At 31.0% G+C, this 17,731-nt stretch overlaps 1 protein-coding gene across 1 annotated transcript; it reads left to right on the top strand.

Annotated features, from left to right (window-relative positions):
* Window positions 1-321: 321 nt before the first annotated feature.
* On the top strand, window positions 322-1,736 carry LOC144569317 (putative xyloglucan endotransglucosylase/hydrolase protein 23). The gene is made up of 3 exons (XM_078319602.1): window positions 322-802; window positions 901-1,094; window positions 1,211-1,736. The coding sequence occupies exons 1-3, from the start codon at window positions 536-538 to the stop codon at window positions 1,605-1,607; spliced, it is 858 nt and encodes a 285-aa protein (XP_078175728.1). The 5' UTR covers window positions 322-535; the 3' UTR covers window positions 1,608-1,736.
* The last annotated feature ends 15,995 nt before the right edge of the window (window positions 1,737-17,731 follow it).

Here is a 17,731-nt window from a genome sequence, read left to right as displayed (position 1 = left end):
TTGGTTTTGATTGTGCGCCGCAGGCCAACTTTGAAACTTTTCTATTCCATTTTTAATTGAAATATATCACATTGAGCTGTTTATATGCCCGGCTTTGTTAATATTTGAGAAGGCTTAAGTGAAATTAAATTATTCAAACGAAGTCGGTAAATTTTCTTTTATACAACAGCAAACTTTGCATAAATCAGCACAGATTCCAACGGTAAAAAGAATTGAATAATAAAAAAAAGCAGCGTTCAATTCCTCAACGGCTCAACCACACGGTCACTGCATTAAAAGTCGAGACAACCATTGTCTGCCTTCCATCCAGCTTCCAGCCCTGTACGGTCACTGCATTACCAGTTCACCACCCCTCTCACTCCTGTCTCCAGCTCATTTCCAGTCATTTCTTTTCATTTTCTCTCCCCTAGTCCAACACACGCTCTCCTTTTATTTCCTCCTCTCCTATATAAACCACTTCAGCCCAGTCTCTCTTCACTCCCATTTCAAGTTTCCCAAGTTATAGGCTTATAGCAACCTCTTTCTGCCTTCCATCATGACTACATGTTATACAAGCATCTCCTTATTAGTTTCTTTTTCTATAGTCGCCATTGCTCTTGCTGGTAATTTTAACCAGGATTTCGACATCACATGGGGTGACGGCCGTGGCAAAATACTGAACAATGGCCAACTTTTGACGCTTTCTCTAGACAAGAGTTCTGGCTCTGGGTTTCAATCCAGAAACGAGTACCTCTATGGCAAGATCGACATGCAGCTCAAACTCGTACCCGGTAACTCTGCTGGAACTGTCACTGCATACTATGTAAGCGACCTTCTTACCATATTTTCTTATCTACTAATTTGATTGATTTTGTAAATGTGCTTTACTGATTGGAGGATAATTTGTGTGCCTGTCAACAGTTGTCATCTCAAGGAGCAACACATGACGAAATAGATTTCGAGTTCCTGGGGAACCTTAGCGGAGACCCGTACACACTACACACAAATGTGTTCACACAGGGGAAAGGAAACAGAGAGATGCAGTTCAAGCTCTGGTTCGATCCAACCAAGGATTTCCACACCTATTCCATCCTCTGGAATCCAAGACATGTCATGTAAGCTTCCGTTTGTTTAATTTACACTTGAGCATAATTAAATCATCTGTCATCATTGATTAATTTAAGTATTGTTACTCTACCAGCATTGATTAAATAAATTATTGTTTATGCAGATTCATGGTGGATAATGTACCTCTCAGAGATTACAAGAACTTGGAATCAAAAGGGATTTCCTTCCCGAAAAACCAACCGATGAGGATCTACTCGAGCCTATGGAATGCCGAGGACTGGGCCACACGAGGTGGCTTGATCAAAACCGACTGGTCCCAGGCTCCATTCACGGCCTCTTACAGAAATTTCAACGCAAATGCCTGTGTGTGGTCGTCTGGTTCAACTAATTGCCCTGCTATGAAGACCAATGTGGCAGGAGATAATTGGTTCAACCAGGAGCTGGACTCCACCAGTCAGGAGAGGATGAGATGGGTCCAGAGGAATTACATGATTTACAACTATTGCGCTGATTCTAAGAGGTTTCCACAGGGCTTGCCACCAGAGTGTTCCCTTGCATAGAGAGAGAGTGAGAGAGAAGAGAGCTTGACCGTTAATTAAACATAATATTCGTTCATTCTTTTTGTATGGAAGTCTTTCTATTGTATTTCAGTCATGTAAATGAAAGTGGTGAAATATCTTTTAGCTTAATGGCTTTTAAGTATTATAATTAGTTTTATCTAAAATCAGCATTCCTTTTCATGAAGAAGTGCATGGCTTCCGTCAGTAAACATGTGACCCTCTTACTGGTAAGTTACAATTTGAAAGTAATAATTGGAAGTTATAAATTGAATGTAGCGACTATCTCTTCAACAAAAAGATCACGTATGAATGTATGATGAATAACTTAACCATAGATGATGGCTTAAATGCTATTTAGAAGAAAGATAAAAAATGATATTGCTTCGAAACTGAAGAAGAGATGTATATAGTGATTAGCAATGTTATAAAATGCGGTTTCTATGCGGTATGCGGAAAGTCACCGCATACCGCATATACGGTATGCGGCCGCATATGCGGATTTTTATGCAGATTTTAAAATAAAAATTTATATATATTTGGAAGCATAATCTCACAACAAGAATAAGAATACACATATTTGTAGAACTATTTTATATCCATTATTCTCTAATATAAAAGCAACATATATATATAAGAATACACAATAACAATATCATATGCGGATCACATGCGGTTCAGATGCGAATCATATGCAGTATATGCGGTTCATATGCGGTTCATATGCGGTATATGCGGTTCATATGCGGTATGCGGATCATATGTGGTTCATATGCGGATCATATGCGGTTCATATGCGGTATGCGGATCATATGCGGATCATATGCGGTATGCGGTCAAAAATTATGCGGCCGAATATGCGGCCGCATATGCGGAACCGCATATTAGGCCGCATATTAATTTTCTATGCGGTTCGGAACCGCATACGCATATGCGGCCGCATAGACCGCATTTTGTTACACTGGTGATTAGTGACCCTCTTACTGGTAAACTGTGGACAACTATAAATGTAAACCATAAGATAATTAATTACGACGAACTACTTCAAATAAGATCGAGTTGTTAAATTTATGTTTCATTTGGTCTGATTAACTTTGAACCAGTATTAAATCCAAAATGGTGAACCTTTTTTTTGTAAAATCTATTTTGTGCAATTAGAAATCCACCAGATCTGAAAATGGAAATTAAGTCCAACTTTTCATCAAACAAAAAAAAAGAGTAAGTCCAACCCGTTTGATTGGCAACAAATCCGTTATCGGCCATAAGTAAAAACATTTGATTGCAAATTCAAATTAAAATTTAAAAGAAATGTTTTGGTACCCCGAGCCATCATATCCGAGCACGTCCCCAAGTAATTTAACAAAAAAAAACTTTCAATGTTGTCTAACTTTCATTTCCAGCGCTAATATCCAAACATTTAAAACTATATTTATAACATTTTACAATGCACTCGCAAGTATCTAAACCTCTCTCTAAAAGCATTAAAATTCTAAATATGTATAGTTTTAACTCCTAACTATTTTTGTTTTCAAGGCAAAAACGGAAAGATTTTTTTCACCCACACTTTTTTATTTTTTCTCTGATCATTATAATTTATTTTTCTCACGATCCGTGATAAATTTTACGAATCTAAAAATACGAACGTTTTTAATTCGATTTTATTTTTCAAATAAGATCCAAGAAAAAATACTTTTGGCTTGAAAACAAAAGTAGTTAGGAGTTAAAACTATACATATTTATAATTTTAATGCTAGCAGACAAAGGTTTAAATTCTTGAGAGTAACATTGTAAAATGATATAAACAAAGCTTTAAATGTTTGAATATTAGCGCTGGAAATGAAAGTTAGATAGTATTGAAAGGTTTTTTGTGAAACTACTTGAGGACACGCTCGGAGATTTTATTTGGGATACAATTATCAGGCTCCAAAATTTAATTAGTATTATAACCTGAAATAACCCAAAGTTTAAAGAACAAGATTTGAAATCTCCAAAATTGATTAAAAAGCCATATGCTAGAACTAAAGATCTGACCCCAATAAGTAATTATAAAAACATGAAAATGATCTCTCCAAGCCTCCAAGTATGTTAATAATTTGCTATCGCTATAATCTAATGTGGAATGGAAAATCGCAAAAAACACATACGTACAGAGGTGCTCTTCTAATTTAATTCAAATACCATTCCAAACATTAATTCTAAATTCTTTACTTCAAGTTACGAATATTTTCAAACATTAGATGAAATTCTGTTGGCAATTTAGAAAAACAAAAAAATGCAGAATTTTGTTTTGAAATTCTTTAATAATTGAACGAGTCAACCGACTTGACCAAAATTTAAAATAATAATTCGCAGTATGTCGTCACGTGTAGGGGTGGCAACGAATCGAACCAAATCGAACTTACTCTTAGGTTTGAGTTTGGTTTGAATTAATTTCGAATCAAACCTGGTTTGATTCGTTTCGAACCAAACCCATTTCGAATCGAATTAATTGCGAACTACACATTTTTCGAATCGAACTCGAATCGAATCACGAACTAAATTATTTTTTAGCAGCCCTAGTTATACCGGTAATTTATACATTATTTTTTTCTCGCGGGACAAAATTCACATGGCTTCCTTTTACCGGTATGAACTATGAAATAAGTGTTTTTAAGTTGAAAAATTGTTCATGAAAAAATACATCAGAGACGGCTTTCTTGGTATGAACTATAAGAGACGGCCGAAGAGAGAGGAGAGACAGTTATCTAGGCTGGAAAGAGGAGTGACAGTCGGAGAGACAGCCAGTCGCCAAGAGCGTCGGCTAGATTTTAGAGCTAGAGGGAGAGTGAGTTAGGGAGAGGTGGAGAGAGAACTAGGTTATTGAGATTTGAGAGCGAAGGAGTGTCGGCTAAGTTAAATTATGACTCTCTATCTTGGATTTTAATTTCATCAGGTAAATGGACGGCCGATGTTATTATGAGATTCGAACCATAAAAGTAACCGTACCTATTTCGATCGAACCAGGCTAGGTTTGAGTTTGGTTTGAATTAATTTCGAACCGAACCTGGTTGGGTTCGTTTCAATTCGAACTCATTTCAAATCGAATTAAACTCGAATCAAACCCAAATCAAACCTGAATCGAATCACGAACTACAACTTTTTTTGCCAACCCTAGTCACGTGAATTTGAAAAGTAAAAATAAATAAATAAAATAAAATATAATACAAAACTAAAGCAAACATATAGCGATATTTTTGTAGCTACAATTAGTGTACAAAATAACCAAAATATTATCCAACTTGAGTATAATAATAAGCTTTTAATAATTTCAATCGTCAAAATTTAGTTTTTTTTTTTTGGGGACCAAGACGTTGAACATATTTATAAAAAAATCGTACAATTAGAATATATATCCGAACTTTATTATATGACAGAGTTAATGTTCTTTATATCAAATATATGAAGAACATTAATATTATCTTTAATGTTCTTTATATTTGATGAACAGGAACGCTTACCACTAGATTTTCATCAAACAAAAACTCACCCGAATTTTTCATGATGCTTCCTTCAGCTTTCCTTTTTCTTAACTTATAGTATCAGGCCTACTATATGTAAGTAAGAAGTGAATCCTATCATTTAATGGGCTTATGCTTTTGCTGTTATTCTTTTAATTGAAAACCCCTCTAGGTTGTCATAATTTCATCAAACAAAGTAGATCCATTTTTTTATGAGTAAAGGTTGGAGGTAGGGGTGTTAACGGGTATGATAAGAGTCAGGTGGAAATATTTTTATACTCATATCCATTACATATTGTCTATATCCGTATTCTACTCTTATTCACTATGAATTACTTTATCCATACCCTATTCTTACCTGTTATAGTTGTTGGATAACGAAACGGTAGCAGATAAATTTATAACGGGTAATGCTATTATAAAAAAAAAATATTTACTAAATAATACATTATAACATATTTATTTTACAAATACACACACATGTTTTAAAAGTCTAAACTTTATTGTGATTTGCTAAAATTTATTTACGTGATTTAATGGTTAATTAATCGTAACACAACTATCAAAAATAGTTGGAGAATTAATATTCATTGCTCATTAATATATATTATATTTTGTTTATAATTACCCGATCGGGTAATGGGTACAGAATATGCTTTACATATACCCTTGTTTAGATAACAAAAAAATTATTTACTCGTACCCATCTTATCGAATACGGTACAGGTTGGATAAACGGATAAAAGGGTGCCATTGACCCCCCTAGTTGGAGGTCAAGTCACCAAACTATTTAATACCCTTGTTATTAAAAAAAAAAAAGTTTCCCATCCGAATTTCAAACTTATAATTTTTCACATAGAGAATATGTGTTTTTGACACTAGATCAAAGACTTTTTTTTTTTTTTTTTTTAACAGTTAGTTCTTATTTTTGGGCTTTTGCTTGTGTATTTTTTTTCTCTCGAGTTAGAAGGCCTGCTATTATTGGATTTCATCAAACAAATTAAGACGAAGCGAAGTAGTGCCTAAACAAAATAAACTTCAAAACAAAAATATGTTTTTCTCTACCATTTTATCCATGGTAGAACTTGTCCTCCTCTGACGCGCATCACGTATTGCATAGCACTTGACACGAACGGATATTAATTATCAAGAGAGGATTTTAGATTGGTGTTATACTAATTTCGAAGCAGTAGAACGATTAAAAAGTGTGCAGCACAATTGCTACACGGCAAAGAATTTCAGCACGAGTAGGACTATAGGATATTAATATTGAACAGGCAGAATGTCTTATCAATTATCATCATGACGACCCACTGCTGAAGTCGTATTAGGGGCCGGGTCTGTACCGCCTGCTATTCTAACTTTAAGTAGCAGGCTCCACCATCCGAATGATCCTATTTCTGATGGACAAATAACAAATTGTATCTATTAATCTATATTTGATTGAAAAATAGAAGTAAGAATGACTTAATTAGGACTGGACAGAATATATAGTTCAACCCTTAGGATCAATATCTGTCTGTCAAATTCACGGTATTATTGTTAATATAGGAGGGATGAACATAGGACAAAAAATTGAGTAATTGTGCTCTTCGTTTTTAGTTTTTATCTTGGTTTGGTCGATTAATTTTTTTTTTATTATTATAAGCATAGCGTGCATTGTGCTGAAATTTTTATATTTATCATTAAAAAAATAAAAATAAACCCATAAATCACGATTTTGTAAGAATTTCATATTTACTATAGACGCAATCCGATGTTGAGAGTTGAGACCACAAAAAGGTGAGCCTCATGTTATTTATTCGGCTCAATTAGAATTAATGAAACCATTTGAATGGGCAGACCTGATGAAAAACGAATAAGTTGATCAGCGTCTTTGTGATATTTTTCGCATTCTGCAGAATTCGTAGTTTTTATGTTTTTATTTTTATTTTTGTATGGTAAATTTTAAAATTTCAGTGCAGTTTGTGAACCTTGTTGGTTGTGTACGTGTGCATATTTCATACAAGAACATTAACTTAAGAAAAAAAATAATGTTTTTTGAAATTTTAAGAAACAAGAAAAATAACTCACGATATTCTGTGTATTTTTTTTCCTTGTACGGGCCGCCGGACCGGGTGAGTGCCTCTGAGAAATTTATAATCAAAATTGTAAAACTAGCAGACCTTACCTACAATTACGATCAAGGACTCAAGGTTATCAACATTTGTTCTAACTTTAAGATAAGGTAATCAGAATAGATTATTACATCAGATCTAAGAGTACAATTGCTATTGTATGTCCTTAATTGTACCAATATTATCAGTGGCGGAATCAGACCTTTCAACTATGAGAGTCAAACATGAATAGAAGTCAATCATATTAAAAGAAATTGTGAATGAGAGTCAATTTACTGTATTCAAAACATTTTCTTCTAAACTATAGAGAAAATTAACTATAAATACAAAAAATTTGAAAAAAAATATAGGGGTCAATTGACCCCCATATACTGTTACTACATCCGCCTCTGAATAATATTATCTTACTAATTTATCAATTTAAACAATATTGACTTAATACATTAATTTTAGTTTTGTTAATACTGTTTCCTCAATTTTGAAACTTTTTTGTTCCTTGATTCATTTATATATGAGCATCTCCTCTCGAGTATTAGTGCTCACATTGAACTGTTTACAAGCCCGGCTTTGCTAACACTCGACAAGGCTTAATTATGTATAATACTAACACAGTCAATGCAAGGTTTAATAAATCTTACGTCAAATAAGCCTACGGGCATGTAATTGAACTAACCAAAAAAAAAAACTTGCGTGAAACAAACTTATTAAACTTAGTCGGTAAGCAAAATTTTAATGGGAATCGATAGGAATTCGGGCTAATTGCAAATTTTATTCCCAAGCCTGTTCGGATGCATGTTTTGTTCCCACTCTTACCTATTAGTTTTCCCTAACACCCTGTTTGGATGCAGAGTAGGGAAAAGAAGAAAAGGTGAATAATAGAATGTAATGGAATGTAATGGAATAGAAAGGAAGATTAATGTATTTAACTTTCTCGTGTTTGACTAGGGGTGGCAACGAACCGAACCGAACTTATCTTAGGTTTGAGTTTGGTTTGAATTAATTTCGAACCGAACCTGGTTTGATTCGTTTCGAACCGAATCCATTTCGAATCGAATTAATTGCGAACTACACATTTTTCGAATCGAACCCGAATCGAATCACGAACTAAATTATTTTTTAGCAGCCCTAGTTATACCGGTAGTTTATACATTAATTTTTTCTCGCGGGACAAAATTCACATGGCTTCCTTTTATCGGTATAAACTATGAAATAAGTGTTTTTAAGTTGAAAAATTGTTCATGAAAAAATACATCAGAGATGACTTTCTTGATATGAACTATGAGAGACGACCGAAGAGAGAGGAGAGACAGTCATCTAGGCCGGAGAGAGGAGTGACAGCCGGACAGACAGACAGTCGCCGAGAGCATCGGCTAGATTTTAGAGCTAGAGGGAGAGTGAGTTAGGGAGAGGTGGAGAGAGAACTAGGTTATTGAGATTTGGGAGCGAGGGAGTGTCGGCTAAGTTAAATTATGACTCTCTATCTTCAATTTTAATTTCATCAAGTAAATGAATGGCCGGTGATTTTATGAGATCCGAACCACAAAAAAATCACGAACCTATTTCGATCGAACCAGGCTAGGTTTGAGTTTGGTTTGAATTAATTCTGAACCGAACCTAGTTTGGTTCGTTTCAATTCGAACCCATTTCGAATCGAATTAAACTCGAATCAAACCCGAATCAAACCCAAATCGAATCACGAACCTCGAATTTTTTTGCCAGCCCTATGTTTGACTGATTAATGAGAGAAAATAAATTTAACTTCCATTTCCGTCTTATTTCTTGTTTGGTTAATTAAAATTTAGAATGTTAATGAGAAATTTGGTTGTTGTTGTAGGTTTGTGATAAAAAAACTTGTATGAGAATTATATTGATAAGATATAGAGTTAGACATTTGTGTTATTTTTAACAAAAATATTTGCAACAATTTTTTCCACTTCAAATTGGGAGGGATACATATTCTATTAATTACAATGATACAGGGTTGAACCTTCAAACTCTTGTACACTTAACATCTGACATAATTTTGTCAACTAAACATGATTCGATGAAAAATTTTCTTTTATTTCCATTCCCTTCCTTCCTCTACTCTCCATCCAAACCAGGTGTAACTTGTACCCACGCAAGCGTAAAATTATGGGAAAAAATTTATAACCTTAGACCAAAATTTTTTTTTTTCCTACAGCAGTCAAATCACTCTTTTTTTGATTGTCAGGCTTGGCTGGCTCTACGTCCGGACCGAACTTAAGAGAAACAAAATATCCTTTGAAAAGTTGTATATAAACACCTCTATTTGCTTTATACTTCTCTTGTGGTACTAAATATTATATGGAATCCGAACAACACTTGTCTCCCCTTTTCTTTTCTTTTCATTATTTTATTCTACCTTTCATACGACTACAGAAGAGAGGACTTGGATGCCACGTTGGAATCTTTATTTTATCTTAAGTTTGAATTTATGCAACTTTAACCTATAAATTATAAATATAATATTTACATATAATATAATTTAAAAAAAATATATGTCTACCAAATGTTACAAATTACAACCCATTAAAATATTAAATTTACAATATATTATTGGTCTAAATAAATAGATAGTGGCACGACAGTTTTTTTTCATTGTAATTTTATATTTAATATTATTTTCTTATATTACGACAACTTTAACTTAATTGGTTAAAATCAATACAGAACAGAACGTTATACTATTTAAAAACAATAATTTTTCTGCTTGTCAAGCTAGGCTGGCTCTACGTCTGGACCGAACTTAAGAGAAACAGAGTACCCTTTAAAAAGTTGTATATAAACACCACTATTTACTTTATACTTCTCTTGTGGGACTAAATATTCTATGAAATCCGGACAACACTTGTCTCCCCTATTATTTTATTTTCATTATCTTATTCTTCCTTTCACGCGACTACAGGAGAGAGGAGGACTTGGATGCCACGTTGGAATCTTTATTTCATCTTAAGTTTGAATTTATGCAACTTTAACCTTTAAATTTATAAATATAATATTTACAAATAATATAATTAAAAAAAATTGTCTACCAAATGTTACAAATTACAATCCATTAAAATATTAAATTTACAATATATTATTGGTCTAAATAAATAGATGGTGACACGACAGTATTTTTTTTCATTGTAATTTTACATTTAATATTATTTTCTTATATTACGCCAACTTTAACTTAATTGGTTAAAATCAATAAGTAACAGAACGTTATACTATTTAAAAACAATAATTTTTCTACTTGTCAGGCCTGGCTGGCTCTACGTCCGGACCGAATTTAAGAGAAGCAGAACCCTTTGAAAAGTTGTATAAAAACACCTCTATTTGTTTTATACTTCTCTTATGGGACTAAATATTCTATGAAATTCGGACAACACTCGTCTCCCCTATTCTTTTCTTTTCGTTATTTTATTCTTCCTTTCACGCGACTTCAGGAGAGAGGAGGACTTGGATGCCACGATGGAATCTTTATTTTATCTTCAGTTTGAATTTATGCAACTTTAACCTTTAAATTTATAAATATAATGTTTACATATAATATAATTTTTAAAAAATATTATGTCTACCAAATATTATAAATTACAACCCATTAAAATATTAAATTTACAATATATTAATGGTCTAAATAAATAAATGGCGGCACGACAGTTTTTTTTCATTGTAATTTTATATTTAATATTATTTTCTTATATTAAGCCAACTTTAACTTAATTGGTTAAAATCAATATAGAACAGAACGTTATACTATTTAAAAACAATAATTTTTCTACTTGTCAGCCCTGACTGGCTCAATGTACAGATTGAACTTAAGAGAAACAGAATACCCTTCGAAAAGTTGTATGTAAATACCTCTATTTGTTTTATACTTGTCTTGTGGAACTAAATATTCTATGGAATTCGGACAACACTTGTCAAACCTTTTCTTTTCTTGTCGTTATTTTATTCTTCCTTTCACGCGACTACAGGAGAGAGGTGGACTTAGATGCCACGTTGGAATCTTTATTTTATCTTAAGTTTGAATTTATCCAACTTTAACCTTTAAATTTATAAATATAATATTTATATATAATATAATTTTAAAAAAAATTATGTTTACCAAATGTTACAAATTATAACCATTAAAATATTAAATTTGCAATATATTATTGATTTAAATAAATAGATGGTGGCACAACAGTTTTTTTTAATGTAATTTTATATTTAATATTATTCTCTCCTATTAAGTCAACTTTAACTTAATTGGTGAAAATGAATACAGAACATAACGTTATACTATTTAAAAACAATAATGAAATAAAAAATTACTTATGGCTAAACTAAACTAAAATAATTAAATAGATATATATATTTTTAAAAATATAATTTTTTTTTCATAATTAATTTCATAATACAAATGAACACTCATTGTTTCAAATTTTCATAATCAATTGTCTGCATTCTGTACGCCGATTTTTTTAAAAATACCCAAAATAATAAATATTTTATTTAAAATGACCAAGTTTTGAGGGAAATTTTAAAAATGCCCAGGCCGCAGATTTTTTCTGCGCTCCGGAATTTTTATTCCGGAGCGCAGAAAATATTTGCGCCCCGAAAATTTTTTTTTTTTTTTTTTTTTAGAATTTTTTATCCCGAGCGCAGATTTTTCTGCGGCCCGGATTTTTTTTTTTTTTTTTAGAGTTTGGAGAAAAAAATCCATGGTTTGGTATATGTATAATATATATATCTATAATATAGTATATGTAGATGTATATGTATATGTATATGTATATGTATATGTATATGTATATGTATATGTATATGTATATGTATATGTATATGTATATGTATATGTATATGTATATGTATATGTATATGTATATGTATATGTATATGTATATGTATATGTATATGTATATGTATATGTATATGTATATGTATATGTATATGTATATGTATATGTATATGTATATGTATATGTATATGTATATGTATATGTATATGTATATGTATATGTATATGTATATGTATATGTATATGTATATGTATATGTATATGTATATGTATATGTATATGTATATGTATATGTATATGTATATGTATATGTATATGTATATGTATATGTATATGTATATGTATATGTATATGTATATGTATATGTATATGTATATGTATATGTATATGTATATGTATATGTATATGTATATGTATATGTATATGTATATGTATATGTATATGTATATGTATATGTATATGTATATGTATATGTATATGTATATGTATATGTATATGTATATGTATATGTATATGTATATGTATATGTATATGTATATGTATATGTATATGTATATGTATATGTATATGTATATGTATATGTATATGTATATGTATATGTATATGTATATGTATATGTATATGTATATGTATATGTATATGTATATGTATATGTATATGTATATGTATATGTATATGTATATGTATATGTATATGTATATGTATATGTATATGTATATGTATATGTATATGTATATGTATATGTATATGTATATGTATATGTATATGTATATGTATATGTATATGTATATGTATATGTATATGTATATGTATATGTATATGTATATGTATATGTATATGTATATGTATATGTATATGTATATGTATATGTATATGTATATGTATATGTATATGTATATGTATATGTATATGTATATGTATATGTATATGTATATGTATATGTATATGTATATGTATATGTATATGTATATGTATATGTATATGTATATGTATATGTATATGTATATGTATATGTATATGTATATGTATATGTATATGTATATGTATAATATATATATATATCTATAATATAATATATGTATATGTATATGTATATATGATATAATATATGGATATCTATATATAATATAATATAATATATGTACAATACAATATATGTGTATATAATATAATATATGTATAATATATGTATATGTATATATAATATATGTAATATATATTATACATATATTATATGAGGAGGGATCCACTTACAACAACTTGAAAGTTACAACATCTTACAACATCGTTTTTTTTCATTTTCAAAGTCCAAATCGTCGATCCAAACCGTTAGATATTCAATCTATATTAAAACATGGTTGCAGACCAAATTTTACATTTTTTGGAATTTTTTTGCTATTTATTAAGATGGGTACAAAATCGCTGTTTTTTAATGGTGCAGAATTTTAATAAATACAGCGATTTTGTACCCATCTTAATAAATAGCAAAAAAATTCCAAAAAATGTAAAATTTGGTCTGCAACCACGTTTTAATATAGATTGAATATCTAACGGTTTGGATCGACGATTTGGACTTTGAAAATGAAAAAAAACGATGTTGTAAGATGTTGTAACTTTCAAGTTGTTGTAAGTGGATCCCTCCTCATATTATATATACATTATATGTATATGTATATATAATATATGTAATATATATTATACATATATTATATATACATATACATATATATACATACATATACATATACATATACATATACATATATTGAGTGTGGCTAATTTGCTACCGGAAGCACTTCGACCGAGGTGCTTCCGGGGTTATATTAGCATATGTGATGTTCAAACAACAAATCCAAACCGTTAGATGTTTAATCTATATTAAAATCTACTTGGGGACTAAATTTTACATTTTTTGGAATTTTTTTACTATTTATTAAAATGGTTTGAAAATCACTGTTTTTTATGGTGCAGAATTTTAATAAAAACAGCGATTTTCAAACCATCTTAATAAATAGTAAACAAATTTCAAAAAATGTAAAATTTAGTCCCCAAGTAGATTTTAATATAGATTAAACATCTAACGGTTTGGATTTGTTGTTTAAACATCACATATGCTAATATAGCCCCGGAAGCACCTCGGTCAAAGTGCTTCCGATAGCAAATTAGCCACACTCTACATATATTATACATATACATAGAGTACGGCTAACGCGCTTCCTCTAGCATATGGGCCGAAATGCTTCCGGTGGAAAGTTGAAATTTCAAAATCCAAAAAGTCGATCTGAACCGTTCATCATCTTCTCCATATTAATATCTGCTTGGAGACCAAATTTTACATTTTTCTGAAATTTTTTACTATTTATTAAGCCATTTTGAAAATCGCTGATCCAACGGTAGCTTCTGATTTTTACTGTTTGGTAAGCCACCGTTGGATCAGCAATTTTCAAAGTGGCTTAATAAATTGTAAAAAAATTCAGAAAAATGTAAAATTTGGTCTCCAAGCAGATATTAATATGGAGAAGAAGATGAACGGTTCAGATTGACTTTTTGGATTTTGAAATTTCAAATTTCCACCGGAAGCATTTCGGCCCATATGCTAGAGGAAGCGCGTTAGCCGTACTCCATATACATATACATATATTATATTATAGATATATATATTATACATATTATACATATACCAAACCATGGATTTTTTTCTCCAAACTCTAAAAAAAAAAAAAAAAAAAAAAAAATCCGGGCCGTAGAAAAAATCTGCGCTCGAGATAAAAAATTCTAAAAAATTCTAAAAAAAAAAAAATTTCGGGGCGCAAATATTTTCTACGCTCCGGAATAAAAATTTCGGAGCGCAGAAAAAATCTGCGGCCTGGGCATTTTTAAAATTTCCCTCAAAACTTGGTCATTTTAAATAAAATATTTATTATTTTGGGTATTTTTAAAAAAATCGGTTCTGTACGTGTGAATTCTCAATTTTTTAAAATTGAATTTTTAATCGCATCAAATTATATTTCGTGTAATCACGTGACATCCAGACAGATCGGGACCGTACATAAAAAACAATTGAATAATTAAAATAAAATATAAAAAATGAGTGTTTTAACTCCTCAAACTACACGGTCACTGCATTAAAAGTCGAGACGACCATTGTATCCCTTCCATCAGGCTCCAGCTTCCAGTCCCGTACGGATCCCGAAATAAATCTGCTGTGATTCATCGGAGATTGCAGGACCCTGTTATTACAAATCTAACATTTTATTTTTAAAATGTATAAATTTTAACAACGCTTATTTTATTTATGCACGAATCTCTAAATAAATGAATGAATTTCGAATAACAGAGTCCTGCGATCCCGGAGAAATCACAGCAGATTTATTTCCGTACGGATCCACCTCTCACTCCTGTCTCCAGCTCATTTCCAATCGTTTATTCTATTAATTTTCTCTCAACAAGTCCAACACACGCTCTCTTTATTTTTCTCATCTCCTATATAAACCACTCCAACCCAGTCTCTCTTCACTCACATTTCAAATTTCCCAAGTAAATACTAAATAGCAATAGCAACCTCTTTCTTCCATCATGACTAAATGTTATACTAGCATCTTCTTATTGGTTTGTTCATCTTTGGTCTCCATTGTTGTTGCTGGTAGTTTCTACCAGGATTTCGACATCTTTGGTCTCCATTATAATTAGTTTTTTATTTGGTCCAATTAGAATCAATGAAATCATTTGAATGGACAGACCTGATGAAAAAAGAATAAGTTGGCGAGCGTCCAATCCGTGGACGCAATCCCACATTGTCTTTGTAACGTTTTTCGCATTTTGCGGAATTCGTAGTTTTTCTATTTTTTCATGGTAAATTTAAAATTTTCGGTGCAGTTTGTGAACTCTCTTGGCTGTGTACATGTGCATATTCCTTACAAGAATATTAACTTAATAAAAATAGGAAGTTGATATGAGTACCCGCACCTAAACTGCCATATATAACTGTTTGTGGGGACCAAACTGTTATAACTGCACTTCAGATCTGTAACTTTTTTTTTAATATTAATAGTCAAATCTTGAAGTATGTAGTCCAAAGAACACAAATATTTATATCTATATAGTAAACAATGTAAATGATAAATTAATTATTTTTAAATAATCGTACCCGTACTTTTTTTTGAAATTTCTAATGTCGTACCCGCACCTAAACTGCCATAATTGCTTGTGAGGACCGCAACTGTTTTAGATCTGTAAGTTTATTTTAAAATATTAATAGTCAAATCTTGAAGTATATAGTTCAAAGAACACAAGTATTTATATCTATATAGGAAACAATGTAAATGATAAATTAATTATTTTTAAATAATCGTACCCGCGCCTATTTTTGAAATTTCTGACATCGTACCCGCACCTAAACTGTCATAATTGCTTGTGGGGACCGCAATCGTTCTAGATCTATAACTTTTTTTTTAATATTAATAGTTAAATCTTGAAGTATATAGTTCAAAGAACACAAGTATTTATATCTATATAGTAAACAATCTTGTAATTTTTACATAACTGCTTTGTGGGGACCTAAACTGCCATAATCTTGTAATTGGATCCGTCCTCTTTTTACATATGACACTGAAAGTATCAATATCTAAGTATTGAAAGTATTTTTATCTATGCACTGAAATATTTATTTTTATTAGGTCAACTATTTTTGTTAGAGAAATGTTGACGCGGAATTAGTGCCGAGGCTTCGAAAGGGTGCTGCTAGGATTTTAGAATAATAATTAGTTGAGACTATATAATATCTTTTTAGAATAATAATTAGTTGATACAATATAATTAGTGGGGACCATAATACATTATTTCTCTAAATGTAATTACTGTAGCGCAGGTACTGTGCGGGTACTGTAGCACGGGTACAGAAATAATTATTCATAAAAATAATCATGTTTCTTAAAAATTTAAGAAACAAGAAAAATAACTCATGATATTACTGTATCTTTTTTCCTAATACGGGCCGCCGGGACGAGTGAGTTTGTGTTTGAGAAATTTATAATCAAAATCATAGAACTAGCTAATGAGACGTGTACGATAAATGTTACCAAAATTTGTCCTAACTTTAAGATAAGATAATCAGAATATGTTATTAGATCAGATCTAAGAGTACAATTGTTGTTGTATGTCCTTGTATCAATATAGTGAGAGGTAGAATCAGATTTTTGAATTATGAGGGTCAAATATGAATTAGATTCAATCATATAAGATAAAATTGTTACGAACGAAAATCAATTTTACAATATTCAAAATATTTTTTTCCTAAACTATATATATATAGAGAGAGAGATGGGCTATGGTGCATTGCAATGCATAGGCCATGGTGTGCATTAGACCATAAATCACCGATTCAAAGTCCAAATGACCGATCCAAACCGTTCATCTTGTTCTCCATATTAATATGTGCTTGGAGACCAAAGTTTAAATTTTTTGAAATTTTTTTACTATTTATTAAGCCACTTTGAAAATCGCTGATCCAACGGTGGCTTCTGATTTTACTGTTCCAAACAGTCACCGTTGGATCAGTGATTTTCAAAGTGGCTTAATAAATAGTAAAAAAATTTCAAAAAATTTAAAATTTGGTCTCCAAGCACATATTAATATGGAGAACAAGGTTAACGGTTTGGATCGGTCATTTGGACTTTGAATCGGTGATTTATGGTCCAATGCACACCATGGCCTATGCATTGCAATG

Source organism: Carex rostrata, chromosome 18 (assembly GCF_964058835.1).
Source record: "Carex rostrata chromosome 18, lpCarRost1.2, whole genome shotgun sequence".
Lineage (NCBI taxonomy): Eukaryota > Viridiplantae > Streptophyta > Magnoliopsida > Poales > Cyperaceae > Carex > Carex rostrata.
The sequence above is the reverse complement of the archived record's forward strand: the minus strand, read 5'-3'. Positions and strand labels throughout refer to the sequence as shown.

What these genes read in the sequence shown, in the direction of transcription:
- LOC144569317 (XM_078319602.1), top strand. Translation starts at nt 536, where the DNA reads ATGACTACATGTTATACAAGCATCTCCTTATTAGTTTCTTTTTCTATA. An exon ending in GAACTGTCACTGCATACTAT is followed by an intron (nt 803 to 900) that starts GTAAGCGACCTT and finishes GCCTGTCAACAG; the next exon opens with TTGTCATCTCAAGGAGCAAC. An exon ending in TGGAATCCAAGACATGTCAT is followed by an intron (nt 1,095 to 1,210) that starts GTAAGCTTCCGT and finishes TTGTTTATGCAG; the next exon opens with ATTCATGGTGGATAATGTAC.